Raw genomic sequence first — 20,619 nt, 5'->3', positions numbered from 1 at the left:
AATATTTTACTAGATTGTCTGTGCTAGAGTGAAACTGTCACCAGATAGTGTGATTATAAATAATTTCAGACAGATTTTTCCATATCATCATGCAACAGCTATGGACCAGAGAGAGTAAAGCCAACTAACCACAGACCATTCAAAATGCTTCTCATGCTGTGTCACAAGGCAGCATAACACAGTCAGAGGGGCTCACTGATGTCTGCCATAATGTTGCTAAGACTGACAGAGAGTATGCCATCCTTCCTACCTAAAAAACAAGGCCAATTTTGCTCTCTTAAAATATCTTGTTCTTAAGGAAGGCTTTGGTATAGTCGGGATCTCTGAAAGGTCAGTATGATCACTTTTCCATTCACAGAATATACATTCACACTTAATAACTTGCCAGTTAATTCCCACTTTCATTCTTGTATGAATGAATGTCTTGAAGGAAATGAGGGAAACCAGCACCTCTGTGAAGAAGTGCTATTGTGAGTGCACAGACACCTGGGTGCTCTGTAGAGTGCTTTTGTCTGGGTTCAGCTTTTGTCTGTGGTCTTGGTCATAAGGGCCATCACTCTACAATGTATGTCCACTGCCTGAGTTTTTGCTTCACATTTTTGTTGTTTATTTAAAGCTGGCGTTCTTGTTCTCCTCATTTTCATACTCTTCTTCTTAAACTAATTGAATAAATACTTTGAGTAGGCAGGTGGGTTAAGAAAAAGTGCACCACAAAGACACACATACACGCACAGCATAAGCTGGTGGAATAAACTTCCCCTAGACTGAACAGTAGAGTCACTGGCTGTCTTCAAATGATCTCTTCAAAAGACCTGCCATTCCTGAAGAATTATTTACATTTATGGCATTTGTCCTTTAAACAGAATGATTTATATTTATCTCTATTATACAAATGAGCAATTAAGGACCTTGCTCAGAGGCCCAGCATTTGCAACTGGGATTTGAACGCACACATCAGTAGTCCAGCAGCTTTCCTACCGAGCTACCACTATTTTGTTGCTATGTTACCTCATATTTTAGACTGATATTATTAGTTTGTGACCTAGTGATCCAGTATGAGGATGTATATTGAGACTTCAAAGCACTTTTGTAAGTCTCTCTGCATGAGAGCATCTGCCAGATGCTGTAAAAATAAATGTAAGGTTTTACCTTGTTGTTTCTATGTAGTCATGCACAGACTGCAGTACACAAATAAGAAACCCTTAAACAACAGTAAAAAATCATGGAATCATGCAAATGTCAGGAATCATACACAGATTTGGATGCAAATACAGAGTGGATTCACAGACAGGTTCAGATACATCTCCAGGAACAGGTTAACATCATTGGCCTTAAGAGATTTTGCAAAACAATCTCAAATACAAACAGTTGTACATATAACAAAATCACTTGTGCTATTTAGTAAATTCCCCTAGGCTCATGACCATCGATCACATTGAAGCTAAAAAAGGCTGGCTGTGTGTATATGTCTAACACATAAAAGTGCAGTACATCTCCAGACAGTATAACTTGCGAATAAAATAGGAAGAGATAATAAATATGTGATGACTCAGAGGTCATAACAGTATTCCCATATGCAGTTAGTTTCTTTAATCCTTCATTTCGCCAAGAGTGAGGGGGAACAGAAACATAGAGATAGAGCGAGAGAACGAAAGAAAAAAAAAGAGAGACAAGATTTAAAGCTTTAAGAAACATTGAAAGTAAAGTGTTTAATGATTAGTTATGGCCAGTGTGTATCACTGAAGCTTTGACTTATTGAGTGTACACTAGAGATGCTCTGTACAGGCCACACAGCTGCCCTTGTCCTTGGTGCTGAATATCATCAATACCCCTGTTAAAATGCAGGTTTCTCTAATATATATATATATTAAAAAAAAAAGAAACATTTGTGAAAAACAAACAGAATTTTTTAGGTGGAGAAAAAAAGAAAAAAGTTATAATTACCTGGTTTCACAAGTGTATATTGTATAATGGGGCATGTACTCAGAATGATCCAAACACATTTAAACTCATGCTTAAAAGTAATTATCATACACCTGTCATCAATGAAGTGATTCTGATTAACTCCAATAACATCAGCAATTTCTGTAGGATCTTTATTTTTCATCTGACTGCTGAATCCATCGTAGTATGGTTGTCAGATCTGATATATAATTAGTGAATTAAAAATAATGTAGGGATAATACTATTAGCACAAGCCTAGAAGAAGGAGGTTTATAAAATTTTAAGCATGTGTGTCGAGCAGAATTACATCCAGAACATAGATGCAAGAAAGCATCAATCTATAAACTATAAGAATGCATGGGCATACAAGGTATTAGAGAATATTTATAACACATTATCCCTTTGTTTGTTTGGGGATAATGGAACAGGCTAATAGAATATGGATTGGCTTGGGTAGGCCCAGGGTAGGCCTGAGCTGTGACCCTGACCAGGATAAAGATGACATTCAGAAAGGAAGTTTCAAACTGAAATATTTTTTTTAAATGATCTAATAATTTTAGTTATATGTAACGATGACGGAGCGTGCATAAAACATAACACAATGTCTCCCTAAAAAATGCCTTCTTCACTACACTTTAAGGGCATAAAAACAAAACAGTAATCCAGCATTTATGACACGAATGGTACAAGAACCAACACTCTACACTTTGTCTACCAAATCAAGGCAATCATTTCATATTATTTTATCACACAATCTGTTGCATAATGTGGAATAGTTGTATAATACAATACAATCTCTTAGAGCAGAGCAGCGACAAAAGTGTGCTCATTCAGACAGATCACTGACACACACTCTTGTGTTCACAGATACACACAAATGCAATGAGTCGTGTGTTCTTCATGTCTTTCGCGTTTTGTAAAGGGCACACGAAAGTTCTATTATTCAATACAGAATGCTGCAAAAAAAAAGAGAGAAGAAAGAAACAGAGGGCATGTGAGAGAAAATGTTATACCTTTGATAACCTGACTGAACTACTAACAAGCTAACAAACTACAAAATCTAAAAAGAGTATGAGCTGGGCAGAGATGTCACATATCATTTTGCTGATTCATTGGCTGCTTCTAGCAGAACCCTTCTCGAAGGTGACTGTTTCCTGGCTTTACAGAACAGACAATAGAGCTCCTTATCTCTGAACACTGCTGCTGAGCCTCTCAAACTAAAGCATTTAGAATGAGATTAAATATATCTAGGCTTGCTGCCTCCCTGCCTCGCATACTCTCATCTCCTCTGGAGTGTCTGTAAATCAGCTGACATGGTGTGAGTAGGCCCTCCAAAAGCAGCACTTTCACTGCGGATGTTCCTGTCTCGTTGTGTGCAGAAAAAACCTCCTCAGCAATGGTACAGATTATTGGCATTGATCCATCAAGCCCTATCACCATACACTGTCAAAATACGGAAACCACAACAAGCACTTATAGGGGCCTATTGGGGAGAGTAACAAAGTGCCTCATGCTCACTCTATACAAATATCCAGTGGAGTAGGCACATCATACAGAAAAGTTAATGACAGGGTTAGTTTTAACAATCGGGATTCATAATAATATATGTCTCTGTATTAATGGCCGTGGAATTTGTCAACAAACAATGTCCAACAATCTTCCATAGGTGTCGTGGTCAGGTGGCAATATAGTATAAAAATTGGGAGAGGGAAATGGTGATTGTGAAGTAGATAATATACATAAATTAAAATAGAAAAAGAAAAAAATGTCTATCATGTTTCCAATGCCTCAGGCGCTACGTGTGGGTTTGGAGATATTGTTGGGAAGTCTTGTCTAATGATATTATTTCTTCTTTGTGTACCTTGCACACTGTGACAGGAAAAACACCTGCTGTATCAAACAAAGGTACATCTAAAACTGTTGAATTCGAGTTGCTACAGTAAACTGTGTACTACATCACCTTGTTTTTGACTGTATACTACTTTAAAAATGCACACTACAAAGTGGCTTACAGCACAAATCTACTATGACAGCCTCTCAATTTAATTTAGTCATTTTTATCATCATCCTGCCTCAAAAATATCAATGCTCACAGGTTGCTTTCAGACAAACATAGTGAGAGCTAACCAGTTGGAGATAGCTACAGAACAAGTTCTTGTTAAGAGGTTTTGCTTTTCTAGCTGATGTTTGATGGTCACTTTGATGTGAATAATAAAGTCATTTTATTCGCATAACATTTAGTGAGTAAATGCTGTGGATGAATCATAAAATGTGGACTACTGTACTTAATAAACTTAGTGACAGTGCACAACTGGTGTCATTAGTGTGTAGGCATTATATTTACAGTAGTGTGCATTGTGTTGTGGGACACAGTCTTGAATTCTTGAAATTGCAAAGCCTTAACCATTTAACCCTTTAGGTCACACCCATAACAGTTAGGATTCTCATGACCTTTTAAAAACCCACTGAAATTCAATTATAAATATCAAAGCCACCAATAATCCATCACAAGCAGAAATTAGCCTGCAGCTGATGGAAACAACCAAAGTGACTCCAGAATAACACAGAACACAACTGAACCATTATTACGCAAGACATTTTTTTCCTGAATGACAGTTATATTACAAGCACTTCCATCCTGGAAGGTTACTGACCAGAGCTCATACAGGGACACACATACAAATCAAATTTAAGACCTCGATGTAAACTATAAAAAACCCTTATATTTATAAACCCTACTTTGGGTGCAAGCCTGAACCTTGAAGCACTGGCAGCTCTCTCAGTCCTCAGTGTTGTGCTTTATTTGCCCAGGTTACTGCAGTAGCATATTAATTTAGGTCAGCTGCCCCACTCTGTTCCCCCCTCACACAATTCATTCATTTCCTGTGAAGAAAAACCAAAAGCGCACTTTATTACCCAGCTGAATGTGAGGGAAGACATGCTCTGGTTCTTGCTTATAACTGGACAAATGACCATCCATAACACAGCTTAATGTCCATCATCCTCATCATCCAGTTCTACAGACAGGTTGACAGATTAAAAGAGAAAAAAAAATACTACAATTTGCAGACATGGTCTGGGTCCTGCTTGTCTCCTTAGAGGAAAGAGTCACTGCTAATCAATACAAAGCTATTCTGTTAATGGTCTCTTCCAGGATGGCAATGTCCCCATCTGCAGAATACGAAGGCTCACTGGATGATTTGGTTTGGATGAAAATGGTATAAATCATATAATGAGGCCTTAACAAAAACCAGACCTAAACCCAACGCAACATCTATGGAACATCATGGAGCACCATTTTAGACAGCACCATTTTCTCCACCACCATCATCATCAAAACAGCAACTGAGGATACATAGATTGGAAGAATGATGCTCATCTTTTCAGTACATTTCCACAGACTTGTAGAATATACCAAAAAAGGTGTACTGTAGCTCTTCTTGTAGCTCCTTTTGTCCTAACACTTCATTGAATCATGCTTTGTTGGCTTTTCCTTTCATTTGTCAACCATCTGAGTACCAAGATTGCTCATCTGCACCATCCTTAATGATTTAAGGATAATGATTTTTTTTTTTGTATGATGTTGCTAGCACCAACTGTGGAGCTTGGTGAAACAGTCAGTCAGTTATATTTTGCAAATTAAGCAAGCATCGCTGTTGCAATTTTTTATATACAAAATAAATGTACTTAAATATAGTAAAATGAAATGTAGTTTCAGGTGCGGGCCTCTCGGCTTCAAATAAACTCTCTGGCACGGTTATGTGAGCCCCGTGGGGGAGTGGGGAGGGGTAAACAGAGGACAATCAAAGGATCATAGCTACTATTCAACAACACAATAAATATCCTGCCCCTGAGCACAGCGCTGAAATAATATGCGATTCAATAACCACAGAGCAGATGGATATATCAGTCAATACTGGTCATTTCAATTTGGCCTCTTTATGGTCTTTATGGTCAGGATCACAGGTTGTTTGGTGATGTCTCAAACTAAGATGATCATGTTGCAGAAAGAAAGTAGTGGTAACTTTGCAGCATACTAATTAACCCATTGTTTCCTTTAATAATCTTGTTAATAACTTCATAATCTTAATAATCTTAATGACTGTGTTGTTAATGCACAAAACTACCACATTAGCTTCTAGCCAATGTGGAAAGGGGTACAGTAAGAACAAGGGCTTCAGTTTGGACATTAACCTTAACAACTAGAAGAATGATTAGCTATTTTGTTGCTAGACAACTAGGATCATTATTTTTCTCTGCCTCTATTATTACATAAATATTAATACTACATAATCAAAACCATTCGTCAGGCTCTTAGGGGTTTGTGAGTGTTAGATTAAAGATTTCTCAAACAACTGTCTGATACTGAGATTGTGGTCTTAAAAAGTAGAACACAGCACACCAAAACCAAAGAAAATTTCCGACAAAGTATTTATACCACAAGTCACAAGCTGTACATGTGCATGTTCACACAAGGCTCAAAAGATAATTATTTCTTTGTCTGCCTCTGCATTAAGTCTAAGCATCCTGATCATAAGGTCATGAGCAGGCATTTTGTGATCCATGGCTTTATCTTCTCTCATTGCTCTTCCCTGATTTTTAGACAGATTAAACTTATAGCCTATAGCTAACAGCAACAAATAGAAAGAAAATTCTTTTTTCTTTCTATTTCCTCTGTAAAAAAAAAACACACACAGCAGTCTTAATAGATAGACATTGTCCAGTCCTTTCAGGATGCCTTCATTCTTTTGATTGCAATATAATACTGGCTAATTATTTGAAACAGTGAAGTTACAATGTGCTACATGTCATCCTCATGTCACCCTTAGAAAGTCTGCAGTTAAAGGAAAATCAATGACATGCTAACATGATGTCCCTGAAGTGAGGAGGTGTTACTATTACCAGACTGACGCTGATTATATACTGTACCAATAACAGCAAATCCCACACAGCTTTATTCCTTGTATGCTATTTTCACACATACAGCAGTGACAAAGACCGAAGACCCTTCCTTTTCAATCAGAGTTGGAGCCATCCATGAGCCATGACATGATGACATGAGCGACATTGACTAGATGTGGATTTAAGTTTAAGCTTTCATTCTCTGAAAATTGAGAAAAGTTTAACTTCATGCAAGTATCTAGTGACATGGTTCAGTGATTACTAATAAGAGTGAACAAAGTAAAGCACATGTGATCTGTGGCAAAGAGCACATACTGTACAGTACTGCTTCTCCTTCTTGTAAGAAATGATGCATATAACCACTGATGAATTTTTAAACAATTGTTTTCCCTCCAGAATGTTTCTAGCTGCAAGAACACTTGTTATCTGTGCCACCCACTAAAAAAACAAATATTTTTAGTAATTTTAAGTTTACAGTTAATGTTGTGGAAAGTCCACAAAATAAGCTAGTTTCTATTTATCTTATTGACATAAGCAGCCTTTAATGTACCCAATATACAGTCATATACACTTCATCCCTTGGACTTTCCAATAGTGGAAATCTTAAAGGAGCAGCATTACATTTTATGTACTCTCACTTAAATGTAAATAAACTTAAATTGGAAATAAACATTTTTTACTAAAGACTTTAACAACTAAAGACTTCAACAACTAATGTTTTACTTTATTTTAATTAACAACACATCTTTAATCCATGAATTTCTACAATCAGAACTACTTTCATAGCTGCTGTTCTAAAAAAAAAAAACAGTCAGAGTTTAGAATTCGACGGCACAGAGAGAGAATGATTCTAATGCAAAAAAACAGTCCTTGACAATCTCTACTCTAATAATTTTTTTATTCTGCTTTTCATGTGTGGTTCTCGATGGCCACAAACTGAGAAGACCAGCCCAGACTTCTCTATCCTAGCTTCTCCTTGGGAATCCCAAGATATTCCCTAGCCAACTGTGAGCCATAAACTCTCCATCTGGTCCCGGGTAAGCCCCATGAACTCCATCCAGTGAGACGTGCCTGATACAGCTCAACTTTCTGGTTCCTCTCAATTTGTAGAAACAGGAGTTTACACCAATTTCCAAGCTCCTCAATTTCTCGCAGATATTAAAACCTTTCACAGGAAGCTTATTTCTGCAGAACCTACTCGCAACTGTATTCTTGCAACACAACCGTTATCCGTGTGTCATGGATCTCACATGCTTTTTTTTTTCCATCACTAATTTTTCAGATTCCAAGATACTTCTGCCGGTTTAAGTCATGTAAATGTTGCTCAGTAACTGTTTACACTTCGAGTCTTATGTTATCTCATCCAAAGCATCTTTAAAGTAAAATTGTGTCAGAATCATCCTACAACATCCTAGACAGATGCAGTGATTTGATTTTGTTGGAAACTCTTTGATCTCTAACGACAATTAGAGGCAACATGTAAGGATGAACCCCAACATCTCCAACACGCACACACACACACACACACACACACACACACACACACACACACACCATCATCATCATCATCATCATCATCCTACCTTCAGCGTGGCAGGTGGAGGAAAGGATGATGCTCGGAGGACGGAAGATGTAAGGCAGGTAACGAGAGAAACATTTCATCTTTCCCCAGCTGTTTTTCTCTCTCTAAGAGCCGGCTCTTCCTGCTGTGTGCTCCTCATGAGCCAAGCTGTCGCTGTGTCCTTACACTCCAGGCATTGGAGGCATTGGAGAGCTCAGTCTCAGAGTTTGTGAAGCGTCGCTCGCAGTTAAACGGAAGTGTGAATGAACGCGTCTGTGTGCGTCCGTGAGCCGTGTGTTCTCCTCTCCTCCCATCTCCGGTCTGGAGGTTGGACCGGTTGTTTACCCGGTTTCAGGGAGGGGCAGTTCATGGGTTAGAGTTAATGTTGAGACATGGGGCATCAGTGTGTGCCCCGTGACACAGCATGGGAGGGTAAATAATGTTCACATTTACAGCACATACTGTTTCCGCTCGGTTTTTAGCTTCTTATTATCTCCGTTAGTAAATATGCAAACAAAAAAGAAAAAGAAAAAACAAATCGCCTACAATAGGAAATTAAAGAGTCGCTTTAAAGTTCTTCTGGTCAAATTCAAAGGACAGTAAATGGCGCCATCTAGTGGTTAGGTACCGTAATGTTACTTGAGTTTAGTGCTGCGGTAATGCACACCAGGTCCAGTATGTCAAGTCAAGTCAAGTCAAGCCAAGTAGCTTTTATTGTCATTTCAACCTTATAAAGCTGTTGCAGTACACAGTGAAATAAGACAACGTTTCTCCAGCACCCTGGTGCTAGATAAAACAAAGACAGAGCTAAGGACTTAAGGAAGTAAGTTAGTCCTAGATACATAAAGTGCATCTGTGCAATCTGGTGCAAACAGTGCAGGACAAGACATAACAAGACAGAAAGACAGTGCAGGACCAAAGACAGTGCAGGACAAAAGACAAACAAGACAGTGCAGGGCAAAAGACATTACACAAAAGACAGTACACAAAAGACAATACACAAAAACAGAGCTGACCTGTGTAAATACTTTATGTTCAATTAACATTATGTGTGCAGAAATACTGGAATGAACACATTAGTATTATACAGTCATATGCAAATGTTTAGGAACCCCTGACAATTTCCATGATTTTCATTTATAAATATTTAGGTGTTTGGATCAGCAATTTCATATCGATCTATCAAATAACTGAAGGACACAGTAATATTTCAGTAGTGAAATGAGGTTTATTGGATTAACAGAAAATATGCAATATGCATCAAAACGAAATTAGACAGGTGCATAAGTTTGGGCACCCTTGCCATTTTGTTGATTTGAATACCTGTAATTATTAAGCACTGATTAATAGGAACATACAATTGGTTTGGTGGCTCATTAAGCCTTGAACTTCATAGACAGGTGCATCCAATCATGAGAAAAGGTATTTAAGGTGGCCAATTGCAAGTTGTTGTTCTCTTTGATTCTGCTCTGAATAGTGACAACATGGAGGCCTCAAAACAACTTTCAAATGACCTGAAAACAAAGATTGTTCAACATTATGGTTTAGAGGAAAGCTACAAAAAGTAATCACAGAGATATAACCTGTCAGTGTCCACTGTGAGGAACATAGTGAGGAAATGGAAGACCACAGGTACAGTTCTTGTTAAGGCCAGAGGTCTCAGGTCACGTAAAATATCGGAGAGGCGCAGGATGGTGAGAACAGGAAAAAACAGCCCACAGAGCACCTCCAAAGACCTACAACATCAACTTGCTACAGATGGTGTCATTGTGCATCGTTCAACAATTCAGCGCACTTTGCACAAGGTGAAGTTGTACAGGAGAGTCATGCGAAAGAAGAATTTTCTGCACACACACCACAGAGTCGCTTGAGGTATGCAAACGCACGTTTGGACAAGCCAGCTTCATTTTGGAATAAGGTGCTGTGGAGTGATGAAACAAAATATGCAAAGTTACAGTGCCGATACTGGGAATCTGGTTAAAGTTGAGTGTCGCATGGATTCCACTCAATATCAGCAGATTCTTGAGAATAATGTTGAGGAATCAGTCACAAAGTTGAAGTTACTGTATGCCGGGGCTGGATATTTCAACAAGACCACGACCCAAAACACTGCTCAAAATCTACTCTGGCATTGATGCAGAGGAACGAGTACAATGTTTTGGAATGGCCATCCCAGTCCCCAGACTTGAATATCATTGAAAAACTGTGGGGTGATTTGAAGCGGGCTTTCCATGCTTGACAACCATCATGTTTTGTAAGGAGGAATGGTCCAAAATACATTAATTCAGAATCCAGACACCCATTACAGGCTATAGGAAGCTTCTAGAGGCTGTTATTTCTGCTAAAGAAGGCTCTACTAAATGTTTTTTTTTGTTGTTTTTTTTTGGGCACTGTTGGGGTGCCCAAATTTATGCACCTGTCTAATTTCATTTTGATGCATATTGTGCATTTTCTGTTAATCCAATAAACCTCATTTCACTACTGAAATATTCCTGTGTCCTACAGTTATTTGACAGATCAAAATGAAAATGCTGATCCACACACCCAAATATTTATAAATGAAAATCATGGAAATTGTCAGGGGTTTCTAAACTTTTGCATATGACTGTAGCAGCAGTTACATGAAGTAAAGTATTGTGCAAAACAGCAATCAACTGAAATTTGATCGCTGCCATCTTGGACCACAGGTATGCTATAATTTTAGAGGACTATGTAATTTAAAAAATAACACAACTTTCATAAAATCTGAAGTAAAAGTGTGTTATAAGCAGTGATGTTGTTGTACCATAGATATTTAGGAGGACACACTCTTCCCCATAATGAAAGAAACCCAAACTGTCACCCCAAAGCTATTGTTTATGCTGTATTTCTGTACTTCATTATGCAGTACTATGCATGCTGATAGGATAACAAAAGAAAAAAGTGACTTTTTAGGGTAGTCTGCTTCGATAATCTAGCAGAGCTAGTCAATGTCAAAATAGCTGAACTAAGTAGCTGAATTTAAATATTTAGAAGCTATTTGACATTGTTTTTACATTGCGGTAAGTAAAGGACAGGTTAAAATAAAATATATTGGCAAATCTAACAATTTTGACCCTTATTTTTGTGCCTCAAGCAACCATTTTTCCATGATATTAGCACCACCACTAATCAATAATAACTCCAGATAACAGCACAGAAGTAGTAAAACTAAAGATAATGGATAGAGTTCAATGCAGTCTTACTGTTCCATTCATGCTTTTACTTGTTTTTTTACTTTGGACTTAAACAGGATTTCTGTTTGAAAAGCAGAAATATAAGCAGGTTGCTTATATTTATTTGGTTAAGAAAAATGGCTATACAACTTAACTGGAAAGAGGTCATTTTTTCCATATGTGATTACATTACTTAGGAAAATGTACTAAAACCCATTAAATATGATAGCACATGATTATATGAAGCTTAATTAGATAGAAAAGGGGATAGCTATTTTAAAGCATCCCTTCACACATCCCTTAAAAACAGGTTCTGCTGATGTTATTTTTTTTAACTTCAGTTTCCATCAAGCATAAAACAACAGTTTTGCCTCCATAGAAGATACATTTAATGACCCATAAACCACATATTGCAATAGAAATTAAGTGAGAAGAACTACTGGGGTGCTGAGAGAGTGGGTATAAGCTTTGTGAACAGGTGCCATCTGCTCTCCTCCCCTGAGCATCAGCATATCAAAGAGTTGACTTCCTCTCTCTCTCTCTCTCTCTCTCTCTCTCTCTCTCTCTCTCTCTCTCTCTCTCTCTCTCTCTCTCTCTCTCTCTCTCTCTCTCACACACACACACACACACACACACACACACACACACACACACACACACACTCACTCACTCACTCACTCACACACTCCTCCTCACTGCCTGACTCACTGTTGGGAGCTTGCACTGGCTTTTTAAAGGAAGCACTAAAACCTCAATGAATATTTATGAGCCACCAGGATTTCTAATTATAGACTGACAAAGATTAAGTTATATAGAGCTTAATGATTATCGGTTAGCTAGAAATTATTGATAGAGTCAATTTGGCATAATTTATAAACAAATATATAGTATGCATACAAATTTATACTACAGAGTTGTCATCACATATAATTTTTTGACACTCAGGCATGTCCAATATTGAACATGCATCAGGTGGGTTACCTGTTGCTCTCACATCATGGATCATTTAGAGATACCAGTCAACCTAAATGCATGTTTTGGGACTGGGGAGGAAAGCGTAGTACGCACAGGGTACGCACAAAAATGCAAACCACAAAACCACCATTTCCCCAGTGTGCAAACTTCTTGGGTACAAATAAAATATTCTACATTTATTTTCAAATGTCAGCACTTGTGTTATAGATGCATTGGATGTGTTCAATACTGATTTTGGGGAGCACTATCAGAAGCAGTTCTTGAATACAGTAAAGACAAATCCCTATCTCATACCTAAAGATACTTTAGGTGCATGTAGAAATAAATTTGAGGGTTCATTTGAGAAAGTGAATTAAAAGCAGATTTAATTTGATCATTTCATTTCAAATGTCATCATTTGTATCAAAGTGGGTGTAGTAGACGTAATCCATATTCATCATGTTGGACATTTTTTAGTATAGTTTCAGTGCACAGGTGTAAAGGAGTTGAGAGATAAGAGTCTGTTCTTACCTTCAGCTGCGTTTACTTCAGTCGGACCCTTAACTTGAGCAAAGCACCAGCATCTCTCCTCTGCACTGCCTCCGCGTCCTCGATTATTCAGAGCAGGAGACAAATCCTAGTCAGTACCAGTAAGAAATTCTATAAACATTTCATTACCTGCACATCTGGATGTGTCCTACCTAGCATGGTGTTCTGATTCCTTACTGTTTACAGTACTCCAGCGCTCAAGAAAATGATGGAGGACATGAAGGAATGATGGATGTGCGCTGCTCCACGTCAGACAGATTTGCGTTCATACTAATCCCCAAACACAGGGGTTGATATCAAGGTGTTTTCCTCCCTGAAGTTTTCTGTAAGTAATATAAGCTGTATGATCCCCTGTGCGTACTGAATACACGGAAATTATTTCTGCTTCTGATCAGGAAGCTGCTCCGTTTCGTCTGATCCGCTGTCGCTTCTAATTCGGTGTTTACTTTTTCTTTTAGCTCTTATCTTTATTATTACTGAGACTTTTCGTGTTCCTTCCGTTTCATACTCATGCTTTTCGAAACTCTTGTTTGAGAAACGATGCTTAAAATATCACCAATGTTATGGTATGTAACTCTGATGATACACACACACACACACACACACACACACACACACACACACACACACACACACACACACACACACACACACACACACACACACACGCACAAAATCATCTTTGTGTCATTGTTGATTTTGAGCCACAACACAAATAATATTGAATCAGCAACGTTCTTACAGAGCTAATGTGTTCTTAATCTATTTGTGTCAAGACGGTGACAAATGGTGGATATGGATAAATTATTATAGTATAGTATGTATGCACAGAGTACGTGTATAAATATATTCAATTTTGATGTAATATGTAATTACTATAGAATATATTAATATTTTTTGTTATTTTGCATTACAATTGTATAATTCTGTCGATTTTAAATAAAACGCACCCCCCCACTCTCTCTCTCTCTCTCTCTCTCTCTCTCTCTCTCTCTCTCTCTCTCTCTCTCTCTCTCACACACACACACACACACACACACACACACACACACACACACACACACACACACACACACACACACACAGTGTGTAGCTTATACACATTCACCATCTTTACAGGAACGCCTGCACCCTTTGATCCTTCATGCAGTTTTTCAGTCTAAAGTGTTCATTTTCACCTTCAAATATCAGAATGGGTAAATAATATGATCACAGTAACTTTGGTAATGGCAAAAGTTGCTGCCACACAGGATGTTTTGAGTATTTTAGCAACAGCTGAATTAGTATTGTCTGTACAACAGTTTGTAGAGTATACAAATAAAATCAGGAAACATCCAGTGAGCAGCAGATCTGCAGGCAGACACACCTTGTTAGTGAGAGCGGTCAGGAATAATGACTAGTTTGAGCTACAGCTGTGGTGAGCAGAAAAGCATCTCAGAACATAGAGGTGGATGCAGGTGGGTTGGCAACAACAGTAAAAGTACAAGTGTTAGAGTGGGAAAATGGTCTTAATGATACAATTGATCATTTTACAAAAGCATAACAGTAGGTAAAGCTCAGTTGTACAGTATATGTCTTTTTCATGTACACAAATGTAGTAGTAGGCTATTCATAATTTTTTATGATTTGTGACCATCATCATGATGAACTTCATCATTAGAGAATCACTATGAGCATGGAATATGGATTAGTGAACTGTATCCTCTGTAAAAAAAAACAAAAAAAAAACCCTGTAATTTATAAATGCTTCATATTTTTCCATATATCCAAATTGCACCAAACATATTAAAGGTCGTTTTGGACTTTAATTTTGAAATCGCATATGTAATTTCCTGTTGCAGCAGTTTAGTGCGTCCTGTCAGCATGGTTCTTGCTCTGCAAAGTGCAGAGACTAACTAACCAACTAACTAACTAACTAACTAACTAACTAACCAGAATTTGCGTCTAAAAGCACGTGGGTCCGCAGGTAATAACGTGTGAATTATGTGGCGACTGAAAACAGTGCGACACAAATCGAGTGTCTCTGTAAAAGATTTGGAGGAGTTTAAAGAGAAGAGAAGAGAACATGAAAAAGGTTCGTTTTTGACATTTGTGATGGTTTGCGTTATTTTTGAATATTAATGAGAGACACATTTTGTTCTTCTGTCTCTCCCCTCAACCTGTCCGTAGTCCTGAGACAGACCAGGAGAGACAGACAGCTGGTCAGTAAAAGGCTTCTGTTAAATGATGAGGAGCAGGAAAATGACCTGATGGAAACAAACTGTACTCCTTTTTCTCAAGACCAGGTAACTGCATTCACATCACATTTCTATTTATTCACATTTATCCAAAGCACCTTATAAGTCATCCATGTGAATCAGGTATTTATTCTATAATCCATATGAAGCACAAAAAGGATGAATTCATTAAACTATTGTCTTCTCATCATAATGTAAATTGGTTGCTGTGCTTTAATATGTTGTGTTGAAAAACTAATGGTGTGTGTGTGTGTGTGTGTGTGTGTGTGTGTGTGTGTGTGTGTGTGTGTGTGTGCAGATTCGAGAGATGTTGCACAATGTGCAGCATGGTGGAGAAGAGAAAGCTGCTCATCTGGTGATGCTGAGAAAGGCACTAAGAGACCCTCAGACTCACCCCATCTTCACTAAGTATTATTGATTGTATTACTTACATAATTTGACTCAGATGCACAGAAATGTTGATGTACGTGATTGGTGAGCAGAATAAGATTTGTTTCCATGAGTGGACTTGACAGAACAGTACAGTATTGTGCTATAAAGGTTGTTAAAAAGCCATTTGATGTAGTTAATAATAGTAATAATAATAAGAGGCACATATGTGGTGACAAAAAACAACACTGTGTTAGTCTGAATATGAATGGTGGCCTGGAAAAACTTTTCACACTGGAAAATCTGGACTTTTTCTATTACTTATTGAGTACCAGATTTACTGATCAGAAATCTGTTTCCCTTTGTAACTCAGCCATGATTACATTTATAGCAATTTAAATGATGGTTTCTCTCAAAAGGAAATAAATCACATCACATTAAGTATATATACTGCATACTCGTGTACCCATTTTTATCAATACGAATGAATTTAATCTGTTTTTAAATCTGAAAAGTACTGTTTATATGTACCCTATACACTGCAGTCCTTTGTGTCAACTTTTTGTCATTTTTGGCAATTATTCCCACAATTTTCGGCAGGTTTTTGCAGAGAAACATGCCATTTTATTTTAATTATCCTCTATGGTCTCTTTATAACCATCATATAAGAATCTTTTTAAAGAATACAGAGCATACATTTTAGGCACTAGCTAATTTATTTGTTCTTCTTTTTTTTTTTTTAAAGCTGTCATCTGCTCATAAAATTATATGTATTTATACTTTCTAAAATTGTCCTCCATCATTTTATGTATTCTCTCTCTCTCTCTCTCTAGGAAGGAGAACAGCATGTATGTGCTGGTTGGTCAGCTCAGCGGACACAATGCTCAGTGCCAGCTGGAGGCAGTGAGGTGTCTTTATGAGCTGTCCAACTCTCCTCACCCTGGTGTGGGCCAGTCATGCTTGTCTGCAACCCCGTATCTTCTCACATATCTGTCCAGCCCAAGTGCCAAACTGACAGTTAGTGAATGTCATTCTCAGAACGATTTTGACTTTGATATGATGTATATGGTTTTCACTTTTCTGTGTATGTGTATGTATAACGTGCCTGCACAGGAGCTTTGCCTGTACACATTAGGCAATCTGTGGCCAGAGGGTGCTGTAGTAAAAGAGAAGCTGCTGGTCCAGGGGATAGTGCCTGCTCTGGCTAACTGCATCCAGGTAACGTCTGATGAGAGCCTGTTCAGCTATCCATCACTTTTTAATTTTTGAGCTCTTCAGAAAGACCATGTTTTGTATGCTTTCTTAACTTTCTAAAACATGCTTAGAATCAAAGATGTAAGCTGGCAGTGATGGAGGCAGTGGGCTTTACATTGTCACAGCTGCTTCAGGATAAAGATGCTGCAGACAAAGTTATCCCGTGAGTTACGAAAATTAAACCTAATGTTAGCAAATTTGGTTTATATCATTTTCTTCTATATTTTGTAAGTGAAATTATGGTTTATATATGGTTTATATTTCACCCCAAAGCTGAAAATCATCTGTATTTTCTATGTTCTCTTGTTTTTGTTTCATAACTGTAAAAAGGTAGACACTAAACATACACATGCCCCTAGCCTCTTGCTCAGTAAATGATGCTAAAGGTTTCTAATATCCCCAACCAAAAACCTTGTGCAATAAACCAACTGTGACTATTTCCTCATTTGTTAGTCACTTGTACTTCTGAAAGTATTTGTTCATCAAGTTTAAGTTTAGTCTTTGAATTAATATTTATTATATTTATATTTAATATTTATAAATATAATATTTATATATATATATATATATATATATATATATATATATATATATATATATATATATATATATATATATATTTATATAAATATTTAATATTTATATGTATTAATATTAATAATAAGACACATAATCGTAATAATCATATTTTTTTCAGGATGGTCATGTCCTCTGGTTTCGTCCCTTATTTAATTTCGCTTCTGACTCCAGATCCAGAGTTTGGTATGGGAGCTGCAATCGAATGTGCCTGGTGTTTACATTACATAGTATCACGGTATGGCTTTTTTTTCTTTTTTTTTTTTTCCTTAAACTACAAGCCTGTTTCTCACAATATAAATTCACCAACAAACTCTGTTTTTATTTTTTTCTCTAATGTATAAATTTATAATATATAAATTATGATGTTACTTATAGTTGTACAAACTTATGCATGAAAACATCTTTTCATGTTTTATTTCCTACAACACTGCTATCAGTATTCTTGTACTTATCTTTCAGAAATTGCCAGTTGATTCATTATTATAATTCTGACCTATTCTGAAATTTAAGTAACAAAAATGATTAGATTGAGTTTCTCCTTTGGCCTTGTGGCATGTTTGGAAGGTTTAGGAAAGCCAAAGGCAGGAATTCAAAATGCCCTTAATTTTTTCAGGGTTTTAAACACACACACACACACACACACACACACAGCACCGGTGCATGATCCTTACAACTCACTTCCTTTTGCTCTATCATCCATTGATTAACCGGTGCTTGACCACAGCTCTTTTATACACAGCTAAACAATGAATCTTTTCTAGTTGCATTCCTTCATTATTACAGCCACACTGAGTGTGTTTGTGGTTCATGTTATCCATTTGTTTTTGCAGTACTAATGATGCCTCTACCTTGATAACTGAAGGACTCCTTTCACAGTGCAGTAACCTGCTGATTACACTAGGAGGGGCTGTTGCTGAAGTAAGCACTAATGATGGTATGGAATTGGTGAGTTGAAAAAGCTCTACGCAGTAAAGCAGTTTCTAAACGTGTACATTTCTCATTCGTAAACACATTATCAAGCTTTTGTAGTCTGTAAGAAAGACTGTCTAAAGTCTATCTTTGCCTTGTAGCTGATCTGGCCCTTGCTGCGCTGCCTGGGTAACATGCTTGCCAGCGGGGTGTGCGAGGCTGCAGGATGCACAGTGGGAAAAGAGGATGTCCGTCTCTTAGCTGCTCTGTGTGTGTTCAGCCAGACTTACTTAACCTCCCACTGTGCACTGAGCAGGGAGAGCCTGTGGGTCCTGAACAATCTCACAGGTAATACCACCAGCAAATACCATGATCATGGACGTGGCCACAGGAATTGAATCATGAGACAATAAAAATATGATCTTCACTTATAGTTTAAAGTCAGATGTGATAAGGTATACATTTATTCGTCCCACAATGGGGAAATTTCCTCATATTATTGTAAATATTTAACAAGTTTTATATTGGCAATTCTTAAAATATCATTCTGTGCCCACTTTTTGGTTGCAGCGGGTTCACCGATGTTTTGTTCAGCTGTACTGTTCTTGAAGATGGTACCATCTCTTCTCCAGCTTTTACCCTTTGCGAATGGAATCAATACCATGGTGAGAGAGCAAGTGCGCAAGACACACACTGTATACAGACTTGTATCATAGATTAATGTAACCATTCTGCTGCATCTGAATGTCTAATCACTGATCATGTCATTTATACTGTATTAAGACACATTATTTTGTCAGACATTTATTTTGGAGTTCGTCTCTATTACCAGGTGTTAAGAATTCTGGGTAACATTGCTCACAGTGGTCCAGGATACTGTATTCAGCTGATGCAAGCAGGTCTACTCTCTGTCCTTTGTGCCACACTCAAAATGGCTGATCCAGGCATAGTAACACTGAGCCTGGAGGTGCTGCATTTGCTCATAGCTAATAGCCCACAGGTGAGAAACACACACACACACACACACACACACACACACACACAAAATGAACTGAGGGCACTTTTGACTTCTACAACCACAAACTCGAACAACAAAACAGAACATAAAGCATCTGGTCCCAAACATATATTATACAGTAGATATATGTTTCAACATTGTATACTGTAGCAAATGTGTTAATGGATTTTTCACACTTGGTCCAAATGGGGATTGATCAATTCAATAAAGTTGCTGTTGTAGGTAGACGGACCCAAAACTCACTGAACAACGAAAAATAGAAACAGGTAAGTTTATTAGAAAATCTAATAATTTTTGGGAACGGATAAGGGCCAAATTGGTCAGGCAGTCATAGGATTAAAGGTCTAGTTCCACTGCTATGATTTGTTCTTATTAAGTGTAGATTTCAGAGAAAGTCGCACCGACTCTTAAGTCTTGCTTTGGACCAAAAACTTTTTGCCTGCTGTGCTTTATTCCTCTCATCGTATTATTTAATTTTGCTTGCTTTCTTTTAATAACTGTCACATGTCCACAAGCCAGGGTATCAGTGCTGTCTGTTATGTTTTTAATGCAGGTAGCTGAAGAGTTTATCAGGCTGGATGGCATTCCTCTATTGGAAGCAATTCAATATAACAATGAAGATGAGCAACGTCTTCGGGCATCTTACATCTTAGACCACTACCTTCATGCTCGCTAAATGGTTAGTACAGCCATTTAGTACTGTGATAATAGTACTGTATAGAGATCGGTTCATTGTTTCTGCTTTTGTCCAAAAGGCTATTTTTCACTGTTAAAACTCCGCTAAATGCATAACCAGATAGCAAACTGATATTGGCTCATTGTAAAATGTATATGTTGACTCTCAACAATGTTGTACTCCGTGTCTGGTCAGTCCTTATGTGTTGCAGATGTGTCTTTGTGGGTTTTACCAAAGCAGTTGTCTATATTCAATTTTTAAATGTATTTTACAGATCCCTCATGACTGTGAGGACAGACAGGACCTGCACTCTTTAGATTTTTAAAGAAAGACAATCATTTTTTAACATGTTTACTATTGTATTATTGTACTAAATCTTACGAAAGTATTTTGTCAACAAAACATTTTGTAAATAAAGTATTTTTTTAAATTATTTTATTGGTACGTATACTGTGTGTAAAGTTCATATTGCT

The 20,619-nt window shown here is 37.5% G+C and overlaps 2 protein-coding genes across 5 annotated transcripts in view; one reads left to right on the top strand and one right to left on the bottom strand.

Moving 5' to 3' along the window:
* The window catches only part of LOC113636021 (serine/threonine-protein phosphatase 2A 55 kDa regulatory subunit B beta isoform), a 48,820-nt gene extending 35,422 nt beyond the window's left edge, over positions 1-13,398 (bottom strand). Inside the window, exons 1-2 of one of the 2 annotated variants that reach the window (XM_027135882.2) lie at positions 13,257-13,398; positions 13,087-13,164 (exon numbers count right to left, since the gene is read on the bottom strand). In XM_027135882.2, coding sequence (XP_026991683.1) covers positions 13,087-13,164; positions 13,257-13,263 — 85 coding nt within the window. In that variant the 5' untranslated portion in view covers positions 13,264-13,398. Of the gene's footprint in view, positions 1-8,429; positions 8,948-13,086; positions 13,165-13,256 lie in introns of those variants that run through there. The other variant, XM_027135883.2, reaches the window with a different exon arrangement.
* tmco6 (transmembrane and coiled-coil domains 6) lies at positions 13,291-20,579 on the top strand. Of its 3 annotated transcripts, none has more exons than XM_047802201.1 (13): positions 13,291-13,429; positions 15,274-15,389; positions 15,640-15,749; positions 16,544-16,727; positions 16,824-16,928; positions 17,036-17,127; positions 17,662-17,778; positions 18,374-18,488; positions 18,614-18,800; positions 19,023-19,117; positions 19,285-19,452; positions 20,024-20,149; positions 20,421-20,579. In XM_047802201.1, exons 2-12 carry the CDS (start codon positions 15,354-15,356, stop codon positions 20,144-20,146), a joined length of 1,332 nt encoding a protein of 443 aa, XP_047658157.1. In that variant the 5' UTR covers positions 13,291-13,429; positions 15,274-15,353; the 3' UTR covers positions 20,147-20,149; positions 20,421-20,579. The 3 variants fall into 3 exon arrangements, with proteins under 3 accessions (XP_047658157.1, XP_047658156.1, XP_026991544.2); XM_047802200.1 differs by lacking the exon at positions 13,291-13,429 and adding an exon at positions 14,331-15,178 and having other exon boundaries at positions 18,425-18,488; XM_027135743.2 differs by lacking the exon at positions 13,291-13,429 and adding an exon at positions 14,393-15,178.
* The last annotated feature ends 40 nt before the right edge of the window (positions 20,580-20,619 follow it).

Source organism: Tachysurus fulvidraco, chromosome 17, assembly GCF_022655615.1.
Source record: "Tachysurus fulvidraco isolate hzauxx_2018 chromosome 17, HZAU_PFXX_2.0, whole genome shotgun sequence".
In the NCBI taxonomy this organism is placed as follows: domain Eukaryota; kingdom Metazoa; phylum Chordata; class Actinopteri; order Siluriformes; family Bagridae; genus Tachysurus; species Tachysurus fulvidraco.
Note: the sequence above shows the minus strand (reverse complement) of the source record. Positions and strands in the feature narration are given on the sequence as shown.